The sequence below is a fragment of the Eulemur rufifrons genome, chromosome 8 (genome assembly GCF_041146395.1).
Source record: "Eulemur rufifrons isolate Redbay chromosome 8, OSU_ERuf_1, whole genome shotgun sequence".
Classification (NCBI taxonomy): domain Eukaryota; kingdom Metazoa; phylum Chordata; class Mammalia; order Primates; family Lemuridae; genus Eulemur; species Eulemur rufifrons.
The window spans coordinates 99,203,627-99,223,896 of record NC_090990.1 but is presented as its reverse complement, the minus strand read 5'-3'; the positions used below and the strand labels follow the sequence as shown (position 1 = coordinate 99,223,896).

The 20,270-nt window shown below is 57.2% G+C and overlaps 1 protein-coding gene across 2 annotated transcripts; it reads left to right on the top strand.

Annotated features, from left to right (window-relative positions):
- The first annotated feature begins 927 nt into the window (after positions 1–927).
- On the top strand, positions 928–19,520 carry NTRK1 (neurotrophic receptor tyrosine kinase 1). Of its 2 annotated transcripts, XM_069478556.1 has the most exons (17): positions 928–1,209; positions 4,397–4,471; positions 4,783–4,854; positions 6,576–6,644; positions 7,281–7,426; positions 7,652–7,794; positions 10,074–10,206; positions 11,921–12,247; positions 12,671–12,688; positions 12,860–12,915; positions 13,192–13,294; positions 13,795–13,941; positions 14,332–14,462; positions 14,660–14,832; positions 17,095–17,335; positions 17,681–17,839; positions 19,130–19,520. In XM_069478556.1, exons 1-17 carry the CDS (start codon positions 998–1,000, stop codon positions 19,313–19,315), a joined length of 2,391 nt encoding a protein of 796 aa, XP_069334657.1. In that variant the 5' UTR covers positions 928–997; the 3' UTR covers positions 19,316–19,520. The 2 variants fall into 2 exon arrangements, with proteins under 2 accessions (XP_069334657.1, XP_069334658.1); XM_069478557.1 differs by lacking the exon at positions 12,671–12,688.
- The last annotated feature ends 750 nt before the right edge of the window (positions 19,521–20,270 follow it).

The following is a 20,270-nucleotide window of genomic DNA, read 5'->3' as shown; positions in this document are numbered from 1 at the left end:
GGGCCGGGACCAGCCCTCCGCTGCGGATCCAGGGCATTCCAGGTGCGCAGCCTCCAAGGGCCGACGGGTCCCCAGCTCCACTCGCGGGCAGCTCCCGCATCCGAGGAGCTAAGAGAAGATCTATTAATTTCTCCGTGAAGAAATCGATGCTCTTGTCAGGGATGCGATCGATGCCAGCCCTGCCCTGCCTGGCCCTACCAGGCCAGGGGGCCAGAGCTGGCTGGCGAGGGTCAGAGACCGACGCTGGGATCTGAGGCACAGGGCGGTGGGGAGCAGACCGCGCCCCCACCCACCCAACCTGGACAAGGAGCTCAGACCTTTTGGCTTCTAGCGCCACCCTGTGGCCTCTCCTGGAAGGCTCAGTCTTGGCTCTCTGGATTCCCTTCTTTGGCTGGTGTTAGGCGACCCCTTCCCCTTCTCTATCCCTTCTGTGTTTTCCTCCCCAGGTTCTGCATTTGGCCCTTTTGGGGTCCCTTCCCTTTTTTTCCTAGGGTTCAGAGAGTGTTCACCCAATTTACCCCAAGTGACATGCACAGTCCCGCAGGCACTCGCACCAGGAGGGTACTCTGGGGTTGCGGGCTGGCTAGGATGACCTGGACGGCAATATTTCCCCAGCTCAGTCGTCTCCTCTCTTCCTCAAATCTAAAAATGCAGCTGCTTTAGGCTGGGAGAAATAACGTATCAACTTCCTACTGCCACCACCCCCAGCAGACACCTCTAAGGCGTCCTGCAGTGGCCCCTCAGCGTCTCCGGAGCTGGGGAGATCCTGGGGGAGAGGCTGGCGCTAGGGGAGGGGGCAGAGTTGGGGGCGTCAGAGAGGACGGGGCGGGGATGGAGCCGAGGGGCGGGGCGGGGCCGGGCGGGGGCCGCTGGCTCCGCCCTTTCCTGGCGGCTGGGTCTTTAACACCGCCCAGCGCACATGTCGGGGGAGGCCTGGCAGCAGCAGCTCGGAGCTCACAGACGGCAGCCCGGCCGGAGCAAGGCGGGCGCCGCCGCGATGCTGCTAGGCGGACGGCGCGAGCAACTCGGCTGGCACGACCGGGCTACGGGGCCCGGCAGCCTGCTGGCTTGGCTGATGCTGGCATCTGCAGGCGCCGCACCCTGCCCGGATGCCTGCTGCCCCTACGGCCCCTCGGGGCTGCGATGCACACGGGCTGGGGCCCTGAATAGCCTTCACCACCTGCCGGGCGCCAAGAACCTGACTGAGCTGTGAGTGTCCCGCGGTCGAGCGGGCTCGGGGACAGACGGGCATAGCTGTGCCCCGAGGGTGCGGACTTGCCGCCTGTTTGCTGGGTCAGGCAGGGGTGGACGCTGCAGAAGGCTGGCACCACGCAGCCTTTGGCGGTGCCCAGCAGTTCCTTCGCTGCCACCGCTGCCCCCCCCCGCCCCGCAAGCCTCCCCTCGCAGTCACTGCCTGATTGTCGCCTAGGGCTCAGGGCGGCTGGCGCACCGGCTTCGGCTTCGGGGAGAGCAGGGGGATTTCTGTGAACCAGGTCTGAGAGAGCTCAGCCGTCTAGAAGCCTCTTTCTAGAGCTCAGCCAGGGGCCCAGACTCTGCATCATGGAGAGGGGTGGTTAGCTGCAGAAAACCCCTCAGATCGGCACCTTTACCGCCTTTTCCCTTTTCCGGGGGCAAACCAGCCCCCACCCCCTTCCTTGTCATGACCAGGCAACCCCAGCTCTTCTCTGGACTTGGGAGTTAAGCTGTAATGGGTGCAAGATGATTGAGCTCTCCTCTTCCCATTTCCATCAGCCCTTGCCCCCAGGACCCCTTGATTTGGATGTGGGCAATGAGGCTCCTCCAGTCTTCTCTGCCCCTACTCCCATCTCCCTTTCCACTCTTGTCTCCTTACTCGGGGCAGAGAGTCAGGGCCCTTGCTTAGAGATCCTCCTCCCTCTGGAACGCAAAGCTAGGAGAAATCTCCAGCATTCTGCAGTACTCTGATAGCCTGCAGCAAATGGTTACAAAATACTCAAGTACTTTTCAGCAGCGGGTGAAATCTATGGGAGTATGCTGTAATAATTGGCCTAGAGGTACTCAAGCATCACATGGTGATGGCTGGAAAATACTTGAGTATTCTGTGTGGCTGGCAGGGCCAGCAAGACTTCTAGAAGAGGGAAGGAACTACTAGAAAATCATGGCCTGGGGCTTAGAGGGTGGGAAAGGAACTCTGGCTTCATGCAGTGCTAGGCTAGAAGGTATCCGAGGTGGGGATCATCACTGTCTGGAAGTTACTTGAGCAGCCTGCAATAATTGGCACTGAGTTATTCGGGCATGTCATGGTAATTAACGGGAAGGTACTCAATCTCTCTCTCTAATGGCTCTAGGGAGACCAGGAGGAGATGGCCTTGTCTTGCTCTGGGCATAGGTCTCTGCATCATGGGAAGGAGCATGAAATCCAGGCTGCCAGCCCCAGTTCAGTCCTTTCATCATCTGGGTCTTCAAACCTGGGTCCAGGCTCTGGAGTGCTCCCCATCTGTGCTCTCGTTCCCCATTTCCCTTCCAAGCCCCAAGTGGGTCCAGTCCAGGAGAGGGGTTAGGGGGAGTAGACAGGACAGGGCTGGGGACTGGGAAGCATGCAGAATGGTGAGCGGAGAAGTCCCCCTGGGTGGGGCTGCAGCCTGACCCCCCCCCAACCCCGCCTGCACAGACCCCTCCCTCCTCCCTCACCCGCAGAGCTAACGAGGAGATAATGGACTCGAATAGACAGATTGATTATGAATCCAAACGAACGAGGCAGCTTTGAGGCAGCTTTGAGCACACTGCCTGACAGCTCCACACACCCTGCTGGCCCACTGCACTCTCACCCCTTCCCTGGGTCCCTACAGCTTGAAGCCCTCTGGGCAGGGGCCGGGGATGGGGTGGACAGAACAGGGACTTGCCCTCCCTTGGAGTCACTGGAGGTTACTTCCTAGGTCGCAGGGGACTTAGGACCTGATACGTGGCTGTTCTTCTGGAGCCAAGGTTGGGAAGGGGGGAAAGGGAGGGATCACTTAGGCTGATCCTAGTTCCTACAAGTTAGGGAAAGTTAGAGGGCAGAGGGGGAGTTCTGGGAACTGGCAGTGAGTCAGGGGCCCCGTCATGGGTGTGTGTGTGTGGCACACTAACATGCCACTGCAGGGCAGCTGAGTTCTCAGGAACTCCCTGGTATGCCAGGGAGGCAGGTCCAGGGCGTCAGCCACCCCCCATCTCCGAATGCCTCCTCATTCTTCTTTCTTTCTTGTCTCCCTGTCTTGTTTCTCTGGCTCTCTGTCCTTATCTATCTGTCTCTCTGTCTCCCTTTCCTTATCTTTCTCCTTGCCTCTGTCTGTCTCTCTCTCTCTCTCTCTCTCTCTCTCTCTAACAGTCTCTTCCTGCCAGTTTCCCTTTCTCTGTGTCTCTGTTTCACCCTCTCTTTGTTTTTCTGCCCTTCTGCCCCCCTCTGTCCCCCACACGTTGAGCCTTTCCCTCTCTCTTTCACTGTGAAATCAGCCAGTCAGCCTCTTCTCCCCACCCCACATGCTCTGACTCCATCCTCTCATTACCCCTCTCCTGCTTCCTGTGTCCGTCTTGGGGGTGCCTGACTGATAGCCTCTGTGCCTCCTCCATCTGCCCAAAGGTGGGGGTTGGGGGGAGTAGGGGTTGCTGCTTGAGTATGAGGAGTGGCCAGAGGCTATGAGGGGGCAGAGAAGGTGGGGTATGTGTATGTGTGTAGCAGTATGGGTGAGCCCAGCCAGTGGCTCTTGAGCAGGTTTGTTTGAGAACATGCGTGTGCATGACCATAGTCTTCCTCTGCTGGGTGGGGCAGTGGCAGTGATGAGCCCAGGCCCTTTGTGGAAGTGAGTGTTTCAGCATGACCCCTCTTTGTTGAGCTTGAGCGAGGGAGGCCTGGTACAAAAGTAGAACACCACGCTGAGAATGGACTTGTATATGTCTATCAATGTGAGTGTGTGTGCACATGAGAGATAAATGTGAGCTTTGCTTATGTGTGCTCATGTGGGAGGGTGTGAGCACGCACATGTGTGTGTTCCTGCATGTAGGAATGTGCGTGAGCATCACCTGTGCAGATATTTGTGCCTCTGTGTGTGTGTATGTTGTATGCTTGGGTGTGTGTATGTGTGCAAGAGGTGAGTGTGCATAAGTGTGAGTGTGGGAGGATGTCAGTAGGCATGTGCATGTGTGTTTGTGCACACACATGTGCATGTGTGACTTATGAAGGGGTGTCTGTGCATACATGTGTACGTGTGTGCATGCCAGTGCATGTGTGTGTGTGTGTAGGCAGGTCCGTGTGTGAGTGGGTGCGTGTGTGTGTGTGCGCTAGGAGTGTGTGCATGTGTGACTGTGAGGGAGGCAGGTGGTGGGCGTGGGAACTCAAGTGTGGGCCTGACCCCCGTGACTCCCAGCCCCTCTCCCGCAGGTACATCGAGAACCAGCAGCATCTGCAGCGTCTGGAGCCCAGTGACCTGAAGGACCTGGAGGAGCTGAGAAACCTGTGAGGGAACTGGGGACTGGGTGGGTGTGGGGGTCAGCATGGGCGCTGGGGGGCCAGAAGGTCAGGGAGGGTGCAGGGTCCTAGGGCCTGGGAGGACCTGAGAGGCTGAGGACTGAGTGATGTGGGCGTGGCAGAGGGGGGGTGGTTAGGAAGGTGAGGGCGCTGAGGGGTCCAGAGTAGCTGAGGAAACTATGAGGGGGCTGGGGAGGGACACAGGGCTCTGCAGTGGGGACTGGGGCTGGGCTGGGCAGAGAGGGCCAGGGACCGAGTAGCAGAGGACCTGGGTGCTGATCTCCCACACCGCTCCCCAGCACCATCGTGAAGAGTGGTCTCCGTTCCGTGGCGCCAGATGCCTTCCATTTCACTCCTCGGCTCAGTCGCCTGTGAGTGGCCGGGGATGGGCAGTGGGGGTGGGAGGCCACCCACGCTTGGGCCGCTGATGGGCTCGGCCCTCCCCAGGGACCTGTTCTGAGGAAGGCCCCTGCCTGGCAGGGAAGTCATCTTCACATCTACTTCAGGGATGGCATGCTCTTAGCCCTGCCAGCTAGAGGTCCTTCCTGCTGCCTCACTCCCGTGCTTCATGCTGCAGGGACCCTTCCCATAGTTGCCTCCCCCTCGTCCTTGCGGGGTTCAGGTACACACCAGTCCAAAGGGAAGAAGGGGTGGAGCAGTACTCCTGGGTTCTGGTTGGGGCTCCATTTCCCACCCTGCCCTGGTGGCGATGTGTCAACCGGCCCCTAGCATAGCCTGGGAGCTGGGTTATCGGATCTGCCATTTGTCACCCTCCCCATTCCTGGGAGTCATAGCTGCCCCTCCTGCAGAGGACGAAGAGGGTCATGGGTGGGCAGGGAGAGACACTCAGAGTCCCTAGCAGCCCCTCCCTGACCTTCTGAGGGCAGAAGTTCGGCCCCCTGTCCCTTACCAGGAGCAGGTGGAAAGATGGGAAGGGTGGTGGGGCCTGCCGTTCACGAAGTTGTGCTCGCTCCCCTAAACTCTCTGCTGTGTCCAGCAATTTAACAGCAAAAACAAAACAGAACAAGGTGATATTATGTCACTGACTAGGTACTGGGGTTTCAGTTAAAAATGTGTCCTCAGTAACCCTTCACGGTAGTCATGTCAGTGAATCTTCACAATCAGCCTGGCGAGAGAGAGCGTGTTATCACTCCCGTTTCATAGATGAGGATTTTGAGAGTCAGAGAGCTTATGTTTCTGGGCTGAGGCCACATAGCTGTAAGTGGCAGGACAGAACTTATGCCCAGCTCTGTCTGGCCCTAAGGTGGGTGATGTTTCTGGCCCCTGTGTGGTGGTGCCTCTTCCACCCAGGCCCTACAGATTCTAGGACGGCTCAGCAAGGAGAGGGCTCAGGGCAGGCCCCGCAGAGACAGAGGGTCCCACGAGCAGCCAACTGGAGCAGAGCACAGAGACCTGGAGCTTCCAAACCAGTTTCCTGTGTGGCCTGGAGCCCACACTGTGCTGGGCTCACCTTCTCCACCTCTACAGCTGGGGGCCTGGGGGTCTGGTCCTTTCCCAGGCAGTCCCCAAGGAGGGGCAGGAAGGAGGAGGGGGAGGGGTCCTGAGGAAGCGCTTTGAGTTCCTTGGGGACAGGTAGAGAGCAAGGGAGTGTGGGAGCCTCAGTCCTCCTTCTCCTCCTCCTCCTCCTCCTCCCCTTCCTCCTCCTCTTCCTCCTCCTCTTCCTCCTCCTCCTCCTCCTCCTGCCCAGTCCTGGGCTCTGTGGGGCAGGAGCACAGATGGAGCCCCTTCCCCCAGCTGTGGCCTCAGCACTTTGCCAGCTGGGGCAGAAGCAGGTGGGGGAGGGGGGAGTGGCTGTTCCCTCAGATCCCCCTCCCTGGGGTCTGAGGAGGGGGTTAAGTGGGGTTAACCCTTGTGGTCCCAGGGAGAGGAGAGGGACTCACCAAGCCTTACCTGTCCCCCTCCTGCCCCCCCATCCATACACGCTGCCTCCCCAGGCTTGTTCTAGTTGCCTGGGCTGGGGCGAGGGAGCCAGCTGTCAACTTCCTCTTTAGCTCCTTCCCTCCCTCGCACTGGGTCAGAGTGAGGTCAGGTCGCTCAAGGGGTCTGTCTTGATGTGTCTCAATGCCCGCAGGAATCTCTCCTCCAATGCTCTGGAGTCTCTCTCCTGGAAAACCGTGCAGGGCCTCTCCTTACAGGAACTGTGAGTGCGGGCCCTTCCAGGGGCAGGAGCAGCAAGTGTGTGTGTGCTTGTGTGCACTTGTGTCTGTGTGATGCTGTGCCACGGTGTCTGTGTGGCACTACATTGGGGGGGTCTGTCTGGGGTCTGTGTGATGCCTATGAAACCCCCATCAATGTAAAGGCTGATGACCACCGTTGAGGGGGCTGCGGCCCTGGGTGGGTGGGGGCGCTGGCCTGGGTGACTGTGGGCTGAGCAGAGGCACAGGCCCACTGCGGTGGTTCCCCGTGCACCTGCCCATGGATGGGTAGCGCGGCAGTGGTCCCTGTGTACTCGGTGGGCATTCTGGCCTCTGGCTCACTCTGGGAGGCCGTGCTCCTCCCTCCTTGCCACCATGCTGAGGGTCCTTGCCTGGCTTGTCACCCTGGGGAGCCTGGGGTAAGGGACTGGGGTAAGCCGGCTGTCTTGGGCTTTCTGCGTTCTATTTCTTTGAATGATATCTTGTTACCGGGGCCCTCCCCTGCATCCCCCTTCCCCTCTCCACCAGCATCCCTGCTGTCTAACTGCTCCCTCACACTCCAAATACTTCATCCCGGTGGCTCCTCAGGCCCTGCGCCTGCCCCTTCCCTGACTTTCTTGGTGTCCCCCCACGACAACCAGGGTCCTGTCGGGGAACCCTCTGCACTGTTCCTGTGCCCTGCGCTGGCTGCAGCGCTGGGAGGAGGAGGGGCTGGGCGGAGTGCGAGAACAGAAGCTGCAGTGTGGCGGGCAGGAGCCCCTCGCTCTCATGCCCAACGCCAGCTGCGGTACGTGCTGGGGTGGTGCAAGGGGCTGGGAAAGCTACCTGCTCGGGGACAGGGCACTGGGCAAGCACTGAAGGCCGGGGGGAGCGGCCCTTGGCAAGGCCTGGGAGGACATTGTCTGGGCCCTGGGTTGTTGAGGAGGGTGGGGGAGGAGCATTCCCTGGGGTAGAGCTCTGAGGCCACTCCTGGCTTTAACACCCCTCGCCCTTGGGCATCTCGGGCGGCCAGGCGTGCCCACGCTGAAGGTCCAGATGCCTAATGCCTCCGTGGACGTGGGGGACGACGTGCTGCTGTGGTGCCAGGTGGAAGGGCGGGGCCTGAAGCAGGCCGACTGGAGCCTCACGGAGCTGGAGGGGTCAGCCACCGTGATGGTGAGAAGCCCTTCACCCCCAGCCCCCCAAAGAGGTCCCGGCAGGGCACAGGGAACAAAGACAGCAAAAGAGAGACACTGGGGGGAAAGAGACGATGAGTAAGGAGCACGTAGGGGCTGAGGGATGGACAGAGGTGGTTTAAACCCACAGGGCTCAGGCAGGGCAGCCCAGGGCCCACACACGCCCTCATGGTGGGCGCTGGCCTAGCAGGGACCCCGGCTACACTGGACCCACCAGGACTTAGGCCCCTTTTCTGGGAACATGGTGCTGTCTGCAAGACAGAGGGTCACAGAGCCCTCACATGTTGGAGCTGAGAGAGTCCCAGCAGACCATCCCTCTCCTATACCCCCTTTCTGTATAAGGAAACTGGGGCCCAGGGAAGGGGCACAATTTCTGTGGTCCTGCACCCAAGGTGAGTTCTTAGGGGCCCCTGGGGACTTTTTCTGGAGATTTTGGAAGCAGCATCCTCTTGGGTGTGTCATGAACATATTAGTAAAGGAGGCCAGGTCTGGCTCCAGCTCTCTCACTAATTAATTCTTGGAGTGACTTTCAGAAAAATCTGTTAATCGGCTTGAACTTTGGTTTTCTTATCTGTAACTTGAGGAGGAGGACATCATGGCCTTCTGATGTCCTGCCTGCCTCTGGGCATTGTCTGGCCTCTATCTCTGTTACCCAGACATGTCTTTGAGCACCTGCCCAGGCCTTGCCCCTTGTCCTTAGGCTGGAGACGGGCAGGCGAGAGTAGCCACAGCTAACTCAGGAGCCTTGCTGACAGGGTCAGCTGGGACTGACAATGGGCTGTACCCACCCCATCTGGGTGGCAGGAGTGGATACACAGGACCGGGCTGCAGGCCAGCGGGACTGCAGTTGTGGTGTTTAGTTTGGAGGCCCTCACTTTGGGAGGAGAGTCAATCCCAGAATTGCTGGAGGCCCCTGGAACCATGTTGAAGGACGAACCACCGGAGCCCTGAGCAGAGGCAGCTAGATGTGGTAGAGGAGTCCCTGGCCACTGAGGGATTCCTCCCCTCCAGAGGTCAAAGCCACCCAGAGTGAGTAAAGGAGAGAGGACAAGGTAGAGGCCACATCTGTGCATGGAGAGACCTTAGATGAACCCTCTGTTTGGGGAAATTCCAGGTTTTTGCTTTCTCTTTGGGAGATTTACATGTGTACTATCACCTGTGTTTTCTAGAAACTTCCTATAGAAAAGTCACACCCTAACTGTGTTAAATGGAGGGGAAAAGAGTCTGGTCCCTCTCAGTTGGGAGAGCAAGGGATGGTAGAGCAGCTCGAGGGGAGAGTTATTGGGAGGCCAGGCCCCACCGAGGGCGGGTGGAGGAGATGGGACAGCCACGGGCAGGGCCGCGTAGGGCAGGGCAGGGCCTCCCTGCAGCGGGATGGAATGAGAGCTTGCATGACAGGCTGGAGAGCTCTTCTGGAACCTTGGAACTCACGTATTCCAGTGGAAGCCCAGGGACACTGAACTTACCCTGGTATGTAGTCAAGGGACTCCACATCTACGAAGTTTCCAGATAAAGGAGATTTGTCCATCACTTTATTTTCATTATTTTATGAAAATCACTGTCTAAAATGTCAGAAGATAATTTGTGCACCTCTTCAGCTTACAAAACAAACCAAAAACCCCATGGTTCAGCAAGATTTAGAATTGTTTTGAGATCGTATAACTTATACATGACACGTCCGTGGTTTCTTAGGAAGAGAAGTTGAATCTGAGCCAATCTTTTGATGGTGATTCAGAATCAAGTCACTTTGCCTCCCTAACCTCACTCGCTCTCGTCATCTGCCGAAGGACGTGCTGCGGCCGCTGTGCTCTCACTGCTGCCCTGTTGTCAGCACCGTCTCTGTGTGTCTGACCCTCCCTGGGCTGAGACCGAGTCTGTTAGAACTGTGTGGGGAACGAGAACGCATAGGTGGTCAGGTTGGTTCTCAAATGAGCTATGTATGAACTTGGTACTTGGGATTTGTGACATCTGCTTAGCTGCTTAGATGGATGCTTTTATTTTTCCTGTGGGGGTATTTTGTGCCTATTTTGAGGTTACTGGTTGTATTTTAGATTTTTCAGATCATTAAATATATGATCCAGGACGCAGTCTACGAACAAGCTCTAAAGGAGCTATATTCTCTCCCACCCGTCTCCTCCCCACCAGCCCTCTTCTGCTTTCCATCTGGAGCCAGAGGGGCTCCCCAAAGACATCAACTCCAGCCCCCAGCCCCAAGCTGGCTGAAGCTCTTCCTGATTTCCCCTGTCTTCCCTGATTCAGAAGTCTGGGGGTCTGCCATCCTTGGAGCTGACTCTGGCCAATGTCACCAGTGACCTCAACAGGAAGAACGTGACTTGCTGGGCAGAGAACGACGTGGGCCGGGCCGAAGTCTCTGTCCAGGTCAACGTCTCCTGTGAGTCTCAGGGGCTGCCCCTGCACCCACCCCCACTCATCTCCTCTTCCCTGAAAAGAGGGTGGGGGGCTGGAGGAAAGGGTGGGATGTGTGTCACCACAGCTGCTCCCTCCCAGCTGTTTCCAGATTCCCATGAAAACCTGATCCTTTGAGGGAAGTCCTGGGGGCTCGTCAAGGCCAGAGGGACGGAGATGGATTTCTTTCTGGCCCCCTGCCCAAGCCTTGCTACCTGAGGCCCTCGACACCAGCTGCCCGGCTGTTCCCACCGCTCCGGACTACTTCTTGCCTGTCCCGCCTTAGGCCTTTGCCCCGAATCCTAGTTTTGAAAGAGGAAATTCCCCTCCTGAGCTCCTATTTAGGCTCTGTGCCTGTTTCTCTAGGTCTGCGAAAAAGTTATCTGAAATCTTGTACTTTATATCATTTTTCTTCTTTTGTTGTGACATAAACATAGCAATACGTGTAAAACATGTGCGCTTTGAGCAATACTCTTACTAGCACCTCAGAAGACCCCCGCTTCTCCGCATTCACAACCCACCCTCTCCCCTACCTCATCCTGACTTTTCTGATAACCATTTCCTTGCTTTTTATTTTTATTTTTTTTCTTTTTCTTTCTTTCTTTTTTTTTTTTTGAGACAGAGTCTCACTCTGTTGCCCAGACTAGAGTGCCGTGGCATCAGCCTAGCTCACAGCAACCTCAAACTCCTGGGCTCAAGCGATCCTCCTGCCTCAGCCTCCCGAGTAGCTGGGACTAGAGGCATGCGCCTCCGTGCCTGGCTAGTTTATATATATATATATATATATATATATATTTGTTTTCTTAGTTGTTCAGCTAATTTGTTTCTATTTTTAGTAGAGACGGGGTCTCACTCTTGCTCAGGCTGGTCTCGAACTCCTGAGCTCAAACAATCCGCCCACCTCAGCCTCCCAGAGAGCTAAGATTACAGGCATGAGCCACCACGCCCTACCTTCCTTGCTTTTTAAAACAATTTTTCACAAGTATGTGTATCAATATAGTTTTTCCAGTTCTTGTACATTATATGAATGGAATTATATTGCATGTATTATTTTGTGTGTGGATTCTTTCACTCAACATCATTTGATAAGATCCATCCATGTTAATGGGTGTTGCTGTAGTTCATTCAATTCACTGCTGCGCAGTATTCCAGGGTGTAGACGCCAGCCGGAATCCCAGTGTAAATTTTATATGCACACACACACACACACACACACACATTTTTCCCTATTAGTGAGGGGCTTTTGCTTTTTCCAGGTTGCATCTATTTCAAACCCATACCTTTTTTCAACAAGTTTTTAACTGCATATTTTTTGCGTGTTTGATTCTTAGGCCCCACTGCCCCATCTTCTGAAGCCTGATTGCGCTTAATTTTCCAGATTCCTTACCCGCAAAGACTCCAGGTTTAATTGCCATAAGCTGGTACCCGCTTCTCCAGGGCTGTTACTTACTTATTCATGGCCCACCACTTAAGTTCCTTAAGCCTCTGAATTTTATATCCCTGCTGCCTGATTTATTTAAAATTTGACGTTTCTTCAGAACGTCTCTCCCTGTGAATTTCCTAGGCCTGCTGACCTGTTTCTCTCAGGCGTGCCACCTGTTTTCTGCTTCTATCCCCTTTGCCCCTGGACTTGCCAGGGCCGTGCCGGTTTCCCTCCAGCCGCCCCCTGACTTCTCGCCGTCGCTCTTTCTGGCCCGCAGTCCCGGCCAGCGTGCGGCTGCATGAGCCGGTGGAGCTGCACCACTGGTGCATTCCCTTCTCCGTGGACGGGCAGCCGGCGCCCTCTCTGCGCTGGCTCTTCAATGGCTCCGTGCTCAATGAGACCAGCTTCATCTTCACCGAGTTCCTGGAGCCGGCGGCCAACGAGACTATGCGGCATGGCTGTCTGCGTCTCAACCAGCCCACCCACGTCAACAACGGCAACTACACGCTGCTGGCTGCCAACCCCTCTGGCCAGGCCGCCGGCTGGGTCATGGCTGCCTTCATGGACAACCCTTTCGAGTTCAACCCCGAGGACCCCATCCCTGGTGCGAGGGCCACCCTGAACCCTGTCCCCACTCTACCTGGGGTGGAGACCCAGGTGTCCAGGGAAGCCTGGCCCACTTTCTGCTATGACCCTGACCCCAGAAGCTGGAGTGCCTCGTCCCGGACAGAAAGGAGTCCAGAGTCCTGGTGTCCAGCTCTGTGCTGGCCCCCTTGGCCCCTTCCCCCAAGCCAGGACTTCTGAACCCCTGAGCTATTCCATCCATTTGGGCTGGCTGAAGAGAGAGCCATGCACAAGGGCATTCCTGGCCCAGCTGGAAAATGGTCACAGGCATCTTCTCCCTTGAGGTCCAGCAGCCCCACCCCCATGCCACCCTCACCCCACAGAGGGATGAGCCCCAGAGGGGTCAGGGACTCACTGCTCTCCTCCTCCATCTGACTGCTCTCTCTCCTCCCTCCTGCTGCAGTCTCCTTCTCGCCAGTGGGTGAGTAGCCCAGGCTGGAGGGCAGGTTCTGTCTGGTCCCTGGAGCCGAGGCTGGGGCAGAGGGTACAGCTCACCTAATCCCTGAGAGGCCAGCTGGGGCCAGGGTGGGGAGCTGCTGGAGGAGACACGGTGCGTGCCAAGGCCCACCCTTCCTGCCCTGTGTCCCTACAGACACTAACAGCACGTCTGGAGACCCAGTGGAGAAGAAGGACGAAACACCTTTTGGGGTGAGCATAGGAAGTAGAAGCTTGTGCGGGATGTGGGATCGGGAGGCCAAGCTACAGGATCATCTGCGTGGCATTTCTGGTCAGAGCGGGGAGGTCGCTGCAGTCTGGCATGAGCTCGGCCTGCCACCCTCACAGCCACTGCAGGGGTCCACAGGGGAGGAGGAGGCAAGTCGGGGCCTGGCTCTGGGCTCCTATGCAGGGTGGAGCAGTGGTTTGCTGTGGGAGCCCTGAGAGTGCGGGAGAAGCCCCTGGATCTAACCCCAGTCCCCACCCCAGGTCTCTGTGGCCGTGGGCCTGGCTGTCTTTGCCTGCCTCTTCCTTTCTACACTGCTCCTTGTGCTCAACAAATGTGGACGGAGAAACAAGTTTGGGATCAACCGTGAGTGGAAAGGCTACAGAGTGTTGTCTGTCTGTCTGTCTATCCTACTGGCTTTGTATCCTACTGACTCTGTCTCTGTATGGGGGTGGCTGTGCGTTCGTGGAGTTCTAGGGTGTGTGTCTGGGGGATAGAAGAAGGCCTGGCTGTGAGGCTTGTGAGTGTGAGTGTGTGTGTGAGTGAGTGTCGGGGCTGGTGCTGGGGTAGTTTCAGAGGCAGCAGCTGCTAATTGGTGGCTGGATTGTAGTCAAACACTAAGTGGGTCTGGGAGGTCTGGGCTTCAGGGGGAGGGAGTGGGGGAGTTCTTTGGTGCCCCTGGGGCCAGGGGTTGGACAGGAGCCAGATAAGGAGAAGCGTGGTGCCTCCCCTTCTCCCTGCCTGCTGTCTTGCCCCCTGCCCCTCTGCCCTGCCCCTGCAAGTTATGAGGTGGGGGCAACTGGCACCCTGTAAGCAGGGGCCAAGGTGTGGGCAAGCCCCTCCATGTGGCTGTGTCTCCTCCCCAGGCCCTGCTGTGCTGGCTTCAGAGGACGGGCTGGCCATGTCCCTGCATTTCATGACATTGGGTGGCAGTTCCCTGTCCCCCACCGAGGGCAAAGGCTCTGGGCTCCAAGGCCACATCATCGAGAACCCACAATACTTCAGTGATGCCTGTGAGAGACAATGCAGGTCAAGGGCAAGGGAGAGTGTGTGTGTGCACGTGTGCATGTAGAAGCCTCTGAGCCATCGTCCTTGCTCACCCCAGGCCTGAACAATCTCCCTGCCCCCCTTGCCAGCCATAGCATATCCTTCCTGGGCTGAGATCAGCCTGGCTGCAGCCCCGCCCAAGTCACAGCTAGCCCACACCACGTCCTCTCTGGGCGGATGCAGCCCACGTTACCACACGTGGCTTGGAGAAGGAGTGAAGGCTGAATTTTAATCCCCATCCAGCCCCTTGGCTGGGCACCTGTGTGGCACACAGCCCTGCTAGATGGTCCTGCCCTTGCCACTACACATCCCTCCTGGGACTGGGGCTCCCAGCTGACCCTGCAAGCCCCTCCCAGGTGTTCATCACATCAAGCGCCGGGACATCGTGCTCAAGTGGGAGCTGGGCGAGGGTGCCTTTGGGAAGGTCTTCCTTGCTGAGTGCCACAACCTGGTGCCTGAGAAGGACAAGATGCTGGTGGCCGTCAAGGTCAGACCCTGATCACGAGGCACTGCTGGCCTGGGTCCACCTCCAGGAGCACCATCGTATCAGGACAGAGTGCTTAGGCTTGGGGGTGGGATGTCAGGGTCTGACATGGCTCAAGACTGGGGGTGGGTGGGCTGCCCTGCATGTAGGGAGGTGAGGCCTGGGCCCCCGCTCAGTCCTATCCCTGCCCTTCCATCCAGGCGCTGAAGGAGGTATCCGAGAGCGCCCGGCAAGACTTCCAGCGCGAGGCGGAGCTGCTCACCATGTTGCAGCACCAGCACATCGTGCGCTTCTTCGGCGTCTGCACCGAGGGCCGCCCGCTGCTCATGGTCTTTGAGTATATGCGGCATGGCGACCTCAACCGCTTCCTCCGGTATGAGCACCTGGCCTCTGGCCTCTGGCTATTGTCCCTTCCCTCCAAGCACATCCCTGATTGTCTGTCGAACCAAGGGGGGACACCAGGAAGGATCAGGGAGGCAGGTGTGTGCATGTAGGGGTGGTCCCTGCAAAAGACAGAATGGCAGTAGCCAAGGAGGTCGCACTGGCAGAGGCTGTGAGCTAAAACTTTGGGATGGGTGGGCTTCGCAAAGGGTGTGTGTGCATTTGTGTGTGGCACACAGAGGCCAGGCCTGTAGAGGGTGGCAGTTTAGATAATTACAATAACAAACATTTATAGGCACTTTCTATGTTTCAGGCACTATGTTATGTACTTTACAATTCATTCTCATTGTGGTTTTACTCACTTGTACATAAATACCTCGTGCAATAATATAAATGTATATTTATTTTTTAGTCTCCAAGCATATGTTGCAATTTATACTTGAAGAAAGTTACAAAAAATTCATTTCTTTGGCTTTGGACAGAAGAACTCTGATATGTTTATCTATTTGTGCTAATAATTTTAAATGACTTCAAGAAATGTACCTGTTTCACAGATAAGGCTTGAAGAGGTTAAGTGACTTGCCCAAGGACAGACAGGTAGTGAATGGCCCAGGGCAGATGTGATGTCAGGTAGAGCCCCTGCTCTTAAGCTCTGACTGTGACGGTCACATGTTCCCTTAGTCGAATCCTTCCCCGATGAGACAGCTCCTGCGAGGATGGGCCAGTGTTTGTTAGGCAGAGAAAGGACCGGGCTTATTAGCTGAGCCTTCAATGCCAAGTCCCTTTCCTCTCTGACCTCACTTTCCCCACCAGTAAGGGGGACTGGGGGTGGGGGCGGGGGGCTGTGGTTCTGGCTGAGCAAGTGCTGTGTGGTTGTCCAGCTGAGGGTCATGATCTGGTCCCCAAGTATCCCCTTGAGAGTGGTGGGTCATTCATGCAGTCAGGCTGCAGAACTTGGCTAGGAGAGATCCCTGAGTCCTGAGCTTATCCTTGTGGACTGGGGGAGCCAGTGGAGGGTGTGGAGCAGGAGAGGGTGAGGCCAGACCCGAGGCTGAGTGTGGAGGACTGGCACAGAGGAACCTGAGTCAAGAGAAGGCCAGAGAGGAGCCCATCCCCTCGCTCTCCAGACACGGTGCACACTCAATGCTGGTCTCAGGGGAGGCAGACCAGGGAGATACCACCATCTGGGGCCCAGACTGTGGGAAAATGGCTCTAAATGCTGGATGGAGCACTGGGAGAATCTAAGGAGGGAATCACGAATGCTTCTAGATGAGTCTGGAAGACTTCCCCTAGGAGGGGCCATCTGTTCCTTCTCTCCTGTGGGCCTTTGTACTTCCAGTTCCCTCTGCCTGGTACACTGGGCCTCCCTTCCAGCCACTTTACCCTCCCCTGCCCTGGACCCCTTCAGATGGCTTATCCACTTCTCTTCCTCAGCACTTGAGTCTAAGTTTAGATTCCCCTTCCTCCAGGAAGCCTTCCCTGACTTCTTACATCCCCACCCCTAGTGCCCATCAGGTGCCCCTCACACTGCACTGCTGTGACCTGTGTATCTGCGTCATACTTTCCGCTGTAGCTCTGGTGGTTGGCACATTGGAGATGTTTAAAAAATACCTGCAATAAGTGAATGAGGAGAAAGTTGGCCAGTAGGAAAAGGCATTCCTGGCAAAGCGATCAGCTCAGGCAAAGCTTCAAAAGAAGGAATATTGGGGAATGGAGATGAGTGAGCAGGGACTGACCTTGAGTGGTAGCTGTGGGGAGGAGGTGGGCATCCCGGAAACCTTCAGAAGGAAGGAAGACCCCTTGGGAATGGCTGGTTCTGAGGGCAAAGGTGAGAGAGACAGGGAGGCAGGGAGGATGCCCAGGTTCCAGACTCAGAGCCTGGATGGGGGAGGTTCCCTTCACTGCAAGGGCTTGGGGGAAAGATATTGAGCTCAGCTTGGCAAGGGCTGAGTCTGAAGTGCCCATGGCAAGAGAAGCAGGGGCCAGTAAGCGGCTGGAGTGCAAGGGGGAGACTGAGAGGAAGGCATAGATGTGGGAACCGTGGGCTTTCTCTGGTGGAAGCCTTGGAGGCGGGCACACCTATTCCAGCAGCACCCCCCGCCCCTGCCCCTGCAGACAGCTGCCTCCATTGTCCTTTCCTTCCTCCATTTCCGGTCCCCCAGTCTTTTCCCCCATCACACCCAGCTCCGGGGGCTCCCCTTCCTCAGGCTCCTGGGCTCCCAGCCTCTATCCCTTCTCCCTCTCTTGCTCACAGGTCCCACGGGCCTGATGCCAAGCTGCTGGCTGGTGGGGAGGATGTGGCTCCAGGTCCCCTGGGCCTGGGGCAGCTGCTGGCCGTGGCTAGCCAGGTCGCTGCGGGGATGGTGTACCTGGCGGGTCTGCACTTTGTGCACCGGGACCTGGCCACGCGCAACTGTCTGGTGGGTCAGGGACTAGTGGTCAAGATCGGTGACTTCGGCATGAGCAGGGATATCTACAGCACTGACTATTACCGCGTAAGGGTCCTTTGTCCCTAACCCCTCCCCCGGCATCCAGACTACAGACACCCTGGATCCCGAGTCCACCCGGGAGCCTGCCTTTGTCGGGCACACCCTCCTCTTCCTCGGTGGTGTAGGGGCTGAGGGTCCCTGGCTCTGGCTTTAAACAACCCCCTCAGCCCCAGTGGAGGAAGGGCTGTCTGCTCTGCTGTCCTGGATGGAAACAGCACCGCTGGGTTTTCCCTCTTAGCCCTGACCCTGAAGGCCACATCTGTTTGCTTTTATTGATGGGGCTGGGGCGGGTCTGCGCTGCGACGGGCAGTTGGTGGCGCCTGGGAGGTGACGCAGAGCACCCGCCGGCAGGTGGGAGGCCGCACCATGCTGCCCATCCGCTGGATGCCGCCGGAGAGCATCCTCTACCGCAAGTTCACCACCGAGAGCGACGTGTGGAGCTTCGGCGTGGTGCTCTGGGAGATCTTCACCTACGGCAAGCAGCCCTGGTACCAGCTCTCCAACACTGAGGTCAGCCCCGTCCTGGGGGCCACCCCTTGCTGGCCACACCCATTTCCTGACCCTTTGGGTCCCTTTTTTAGGGAACTCAGTCCCTCTTCTGCCCCTCTGCTACTGCCTAGGGAGACCCATCCCAGCATCCTGCCCACACCGTGCTCCCTCCACCCCATCCCTGTTCTCTTCCTCTCCTGTTCTTGCCTTCACCTGCCATCCTACGCCCAGGCCCAGATGGCCCCTGGGGAAGCTCAAAGTACTTTGTAAGTGGAGCCAGACCCCCATCCCTAGCTGCGTTTTACAGACCCAGTAGGCGTATCAGGGTGGAAGGCAGAGACATGGAAAGAGGAGCACAGCACAAGAGGGCCTGACACTGCAGCAGGGAGACTGGAGGTTAGACTGTCAGAGGGACACTCCTGCTCCCTCCCGCTGCCCTCCTGGCTGGCCACAGCCGGAGCAGGCCCCAGGTGTTCTGTCTCCCAGAGCAGCTCCCCCCACCCCTTCCTTGGCTCGCAGCTGTCAGCTTCCATTTCTCCTCCTAATGCAGTCCGCTCCCTGGAGGCTGGTGGGGTGGGGGAGAGGGTTATAGATTTTAATTTTCTCAAGCACTGAGAGAAGGAATGGAATTAGTGCCACCCATAACCCAAGTCCTCTAATGGGGAGGGGGGAAGAGGGGGAAAGAGGCTCCAGGCCCCTTCTCCAACCACAACCTGCACCATTTCTCCTTTGGATCCCTTAGCTGTTCTAGTGGTCCTTCTTAGGGTGTAATTTTGATCTTTCTTGCTGCAGTTTCTTTCCAGATACTACGGGGTAGTACCCACGCAAGGGAGAAGGAGGTGGGGGTCGTCTTCTACTTTAAAATGAAAGCCAGCTATTTTTCAAGGCCTTTAACTGCCATTCTGCTCCATTTTCTTTCTTCCTTTTGGAGCTGAGAAGCACAGGGCCCTTCCCCTCCTCCCTTCAGCCCCCAACGCCAAGCTGATGGATTTGGCAAATGCCTTGGCCCTCCCCTTCCCCAACCCACCTGGCAAGTCTTCTTAGCATCTGATCCCAGCCTTCCAGAAGCAATCCTACCCTGAGCCCAAGCTTCCCAGCGTCAAGCCTTAATCCTTCCCACTTCTCAGGATCAGAGCAGAAAGGAATCTTGGGGTCCACTCTGTCCGTTTAGATTATCAGCACCCAAGAAGCCCCGACAAGCGTGTGACTTGCCTTGGGAGCCTCACTGAGGCAGAGGCAGCACTGGGGCTGGGCTAATCCTCCTGCCCCCAACCTAGTGTGCTCTCCTTTCCGTCTCTCTGGTGGCCCCAGGCGATTGAGTGCATCACGCAGGGACGTGAGTTGGAGCGGCCGCGTGCCTGCCCGCCAGAGGTCTACGCCATCATGCGGGGCTGCTGGCAGCGGGAGCCCCAGCAGCGCCACAGCATCAAGGACGTACATGCCCGGCTGCAAGCCCTGGCCCAGGCGCCTCCTGTCTACCTGGACGTCCTGGGCTAGGGGGCTGGCCCAGGGGCGGGGGCTGGGTAGCCAGAATACTGGGGCCCGCCCTCTGCCACCCCCAGATCTCCCACAGCCCCAGGGTGATCCCAAAGCATCTAACTCACCCTCAGCATGCAGGGGGGACAGGTGGGGGCTGGGAGTAGAGGATGTTCCTGCTCTCTAGGCAAGGTTTCGTCATAGCAATTATATTTATTATCCCTTGGCTGTGTCTCTTGCCGATTCTTGGGATGACGTCGTTCCAGGAGTGGGGCGCTGGGATTCAGGTAGGGGGCGGCTCTCTGGGATCCTCCCCCAGTCAGGTTCCCCTCAGCTGCCTGCCCCCACTCCATGCAGCTGTCACTCCCACCTTGTGACTACGGTTTGGGTCCCAGTCTTGTGGTCATCTGGTTCACCTGGAGGTGAGGCAGCCTCAGGCCAAGCCTCCCAGACCTTCAGACCATAACTGTCTGTCTCTGTGCTTCATGTTCAGGAAGTCCGGGGCTGCAGTGGGAGGGACAGAAGTTACATGTCAAGGTGGATGGGATGGAAGCATTGGTGGGGTGTCTTCCTTGTGTCGGTGTGCCCAGAGCAGAGCAAGCACACGGTAGAACAAGTGGATGTGTATGCATGTGTGCATGTGTGTGTGTGTGTGTGTGTGTGAGAGAGAGAGAGAGAGAGAGAGAGAAATTGTGCATGTGTGTCTGTGTGTATGTGCCCACGTAGCAGGAAGGAGCAGGATTGAGGGTTGGTGAAGGAGGTAGGACCCCGTGTTCCTTCCCCCCTCTTACTCTTCTTGGCTCTAAGTGTTTTGAGAGTAGCACCTGGCGGCCAGGGACTGGGCAAGATGGCTATTTCCTAAGGACAGAGCCATCTTCCTGTCCCATTCTGCCCAAGGGTGGGGTCTCCCTTCCCCTCTGTTCCTTGGAACATCATTGGCCTTAACTGAGTGGTGCAAGGCTTCTGTCAGCACTGA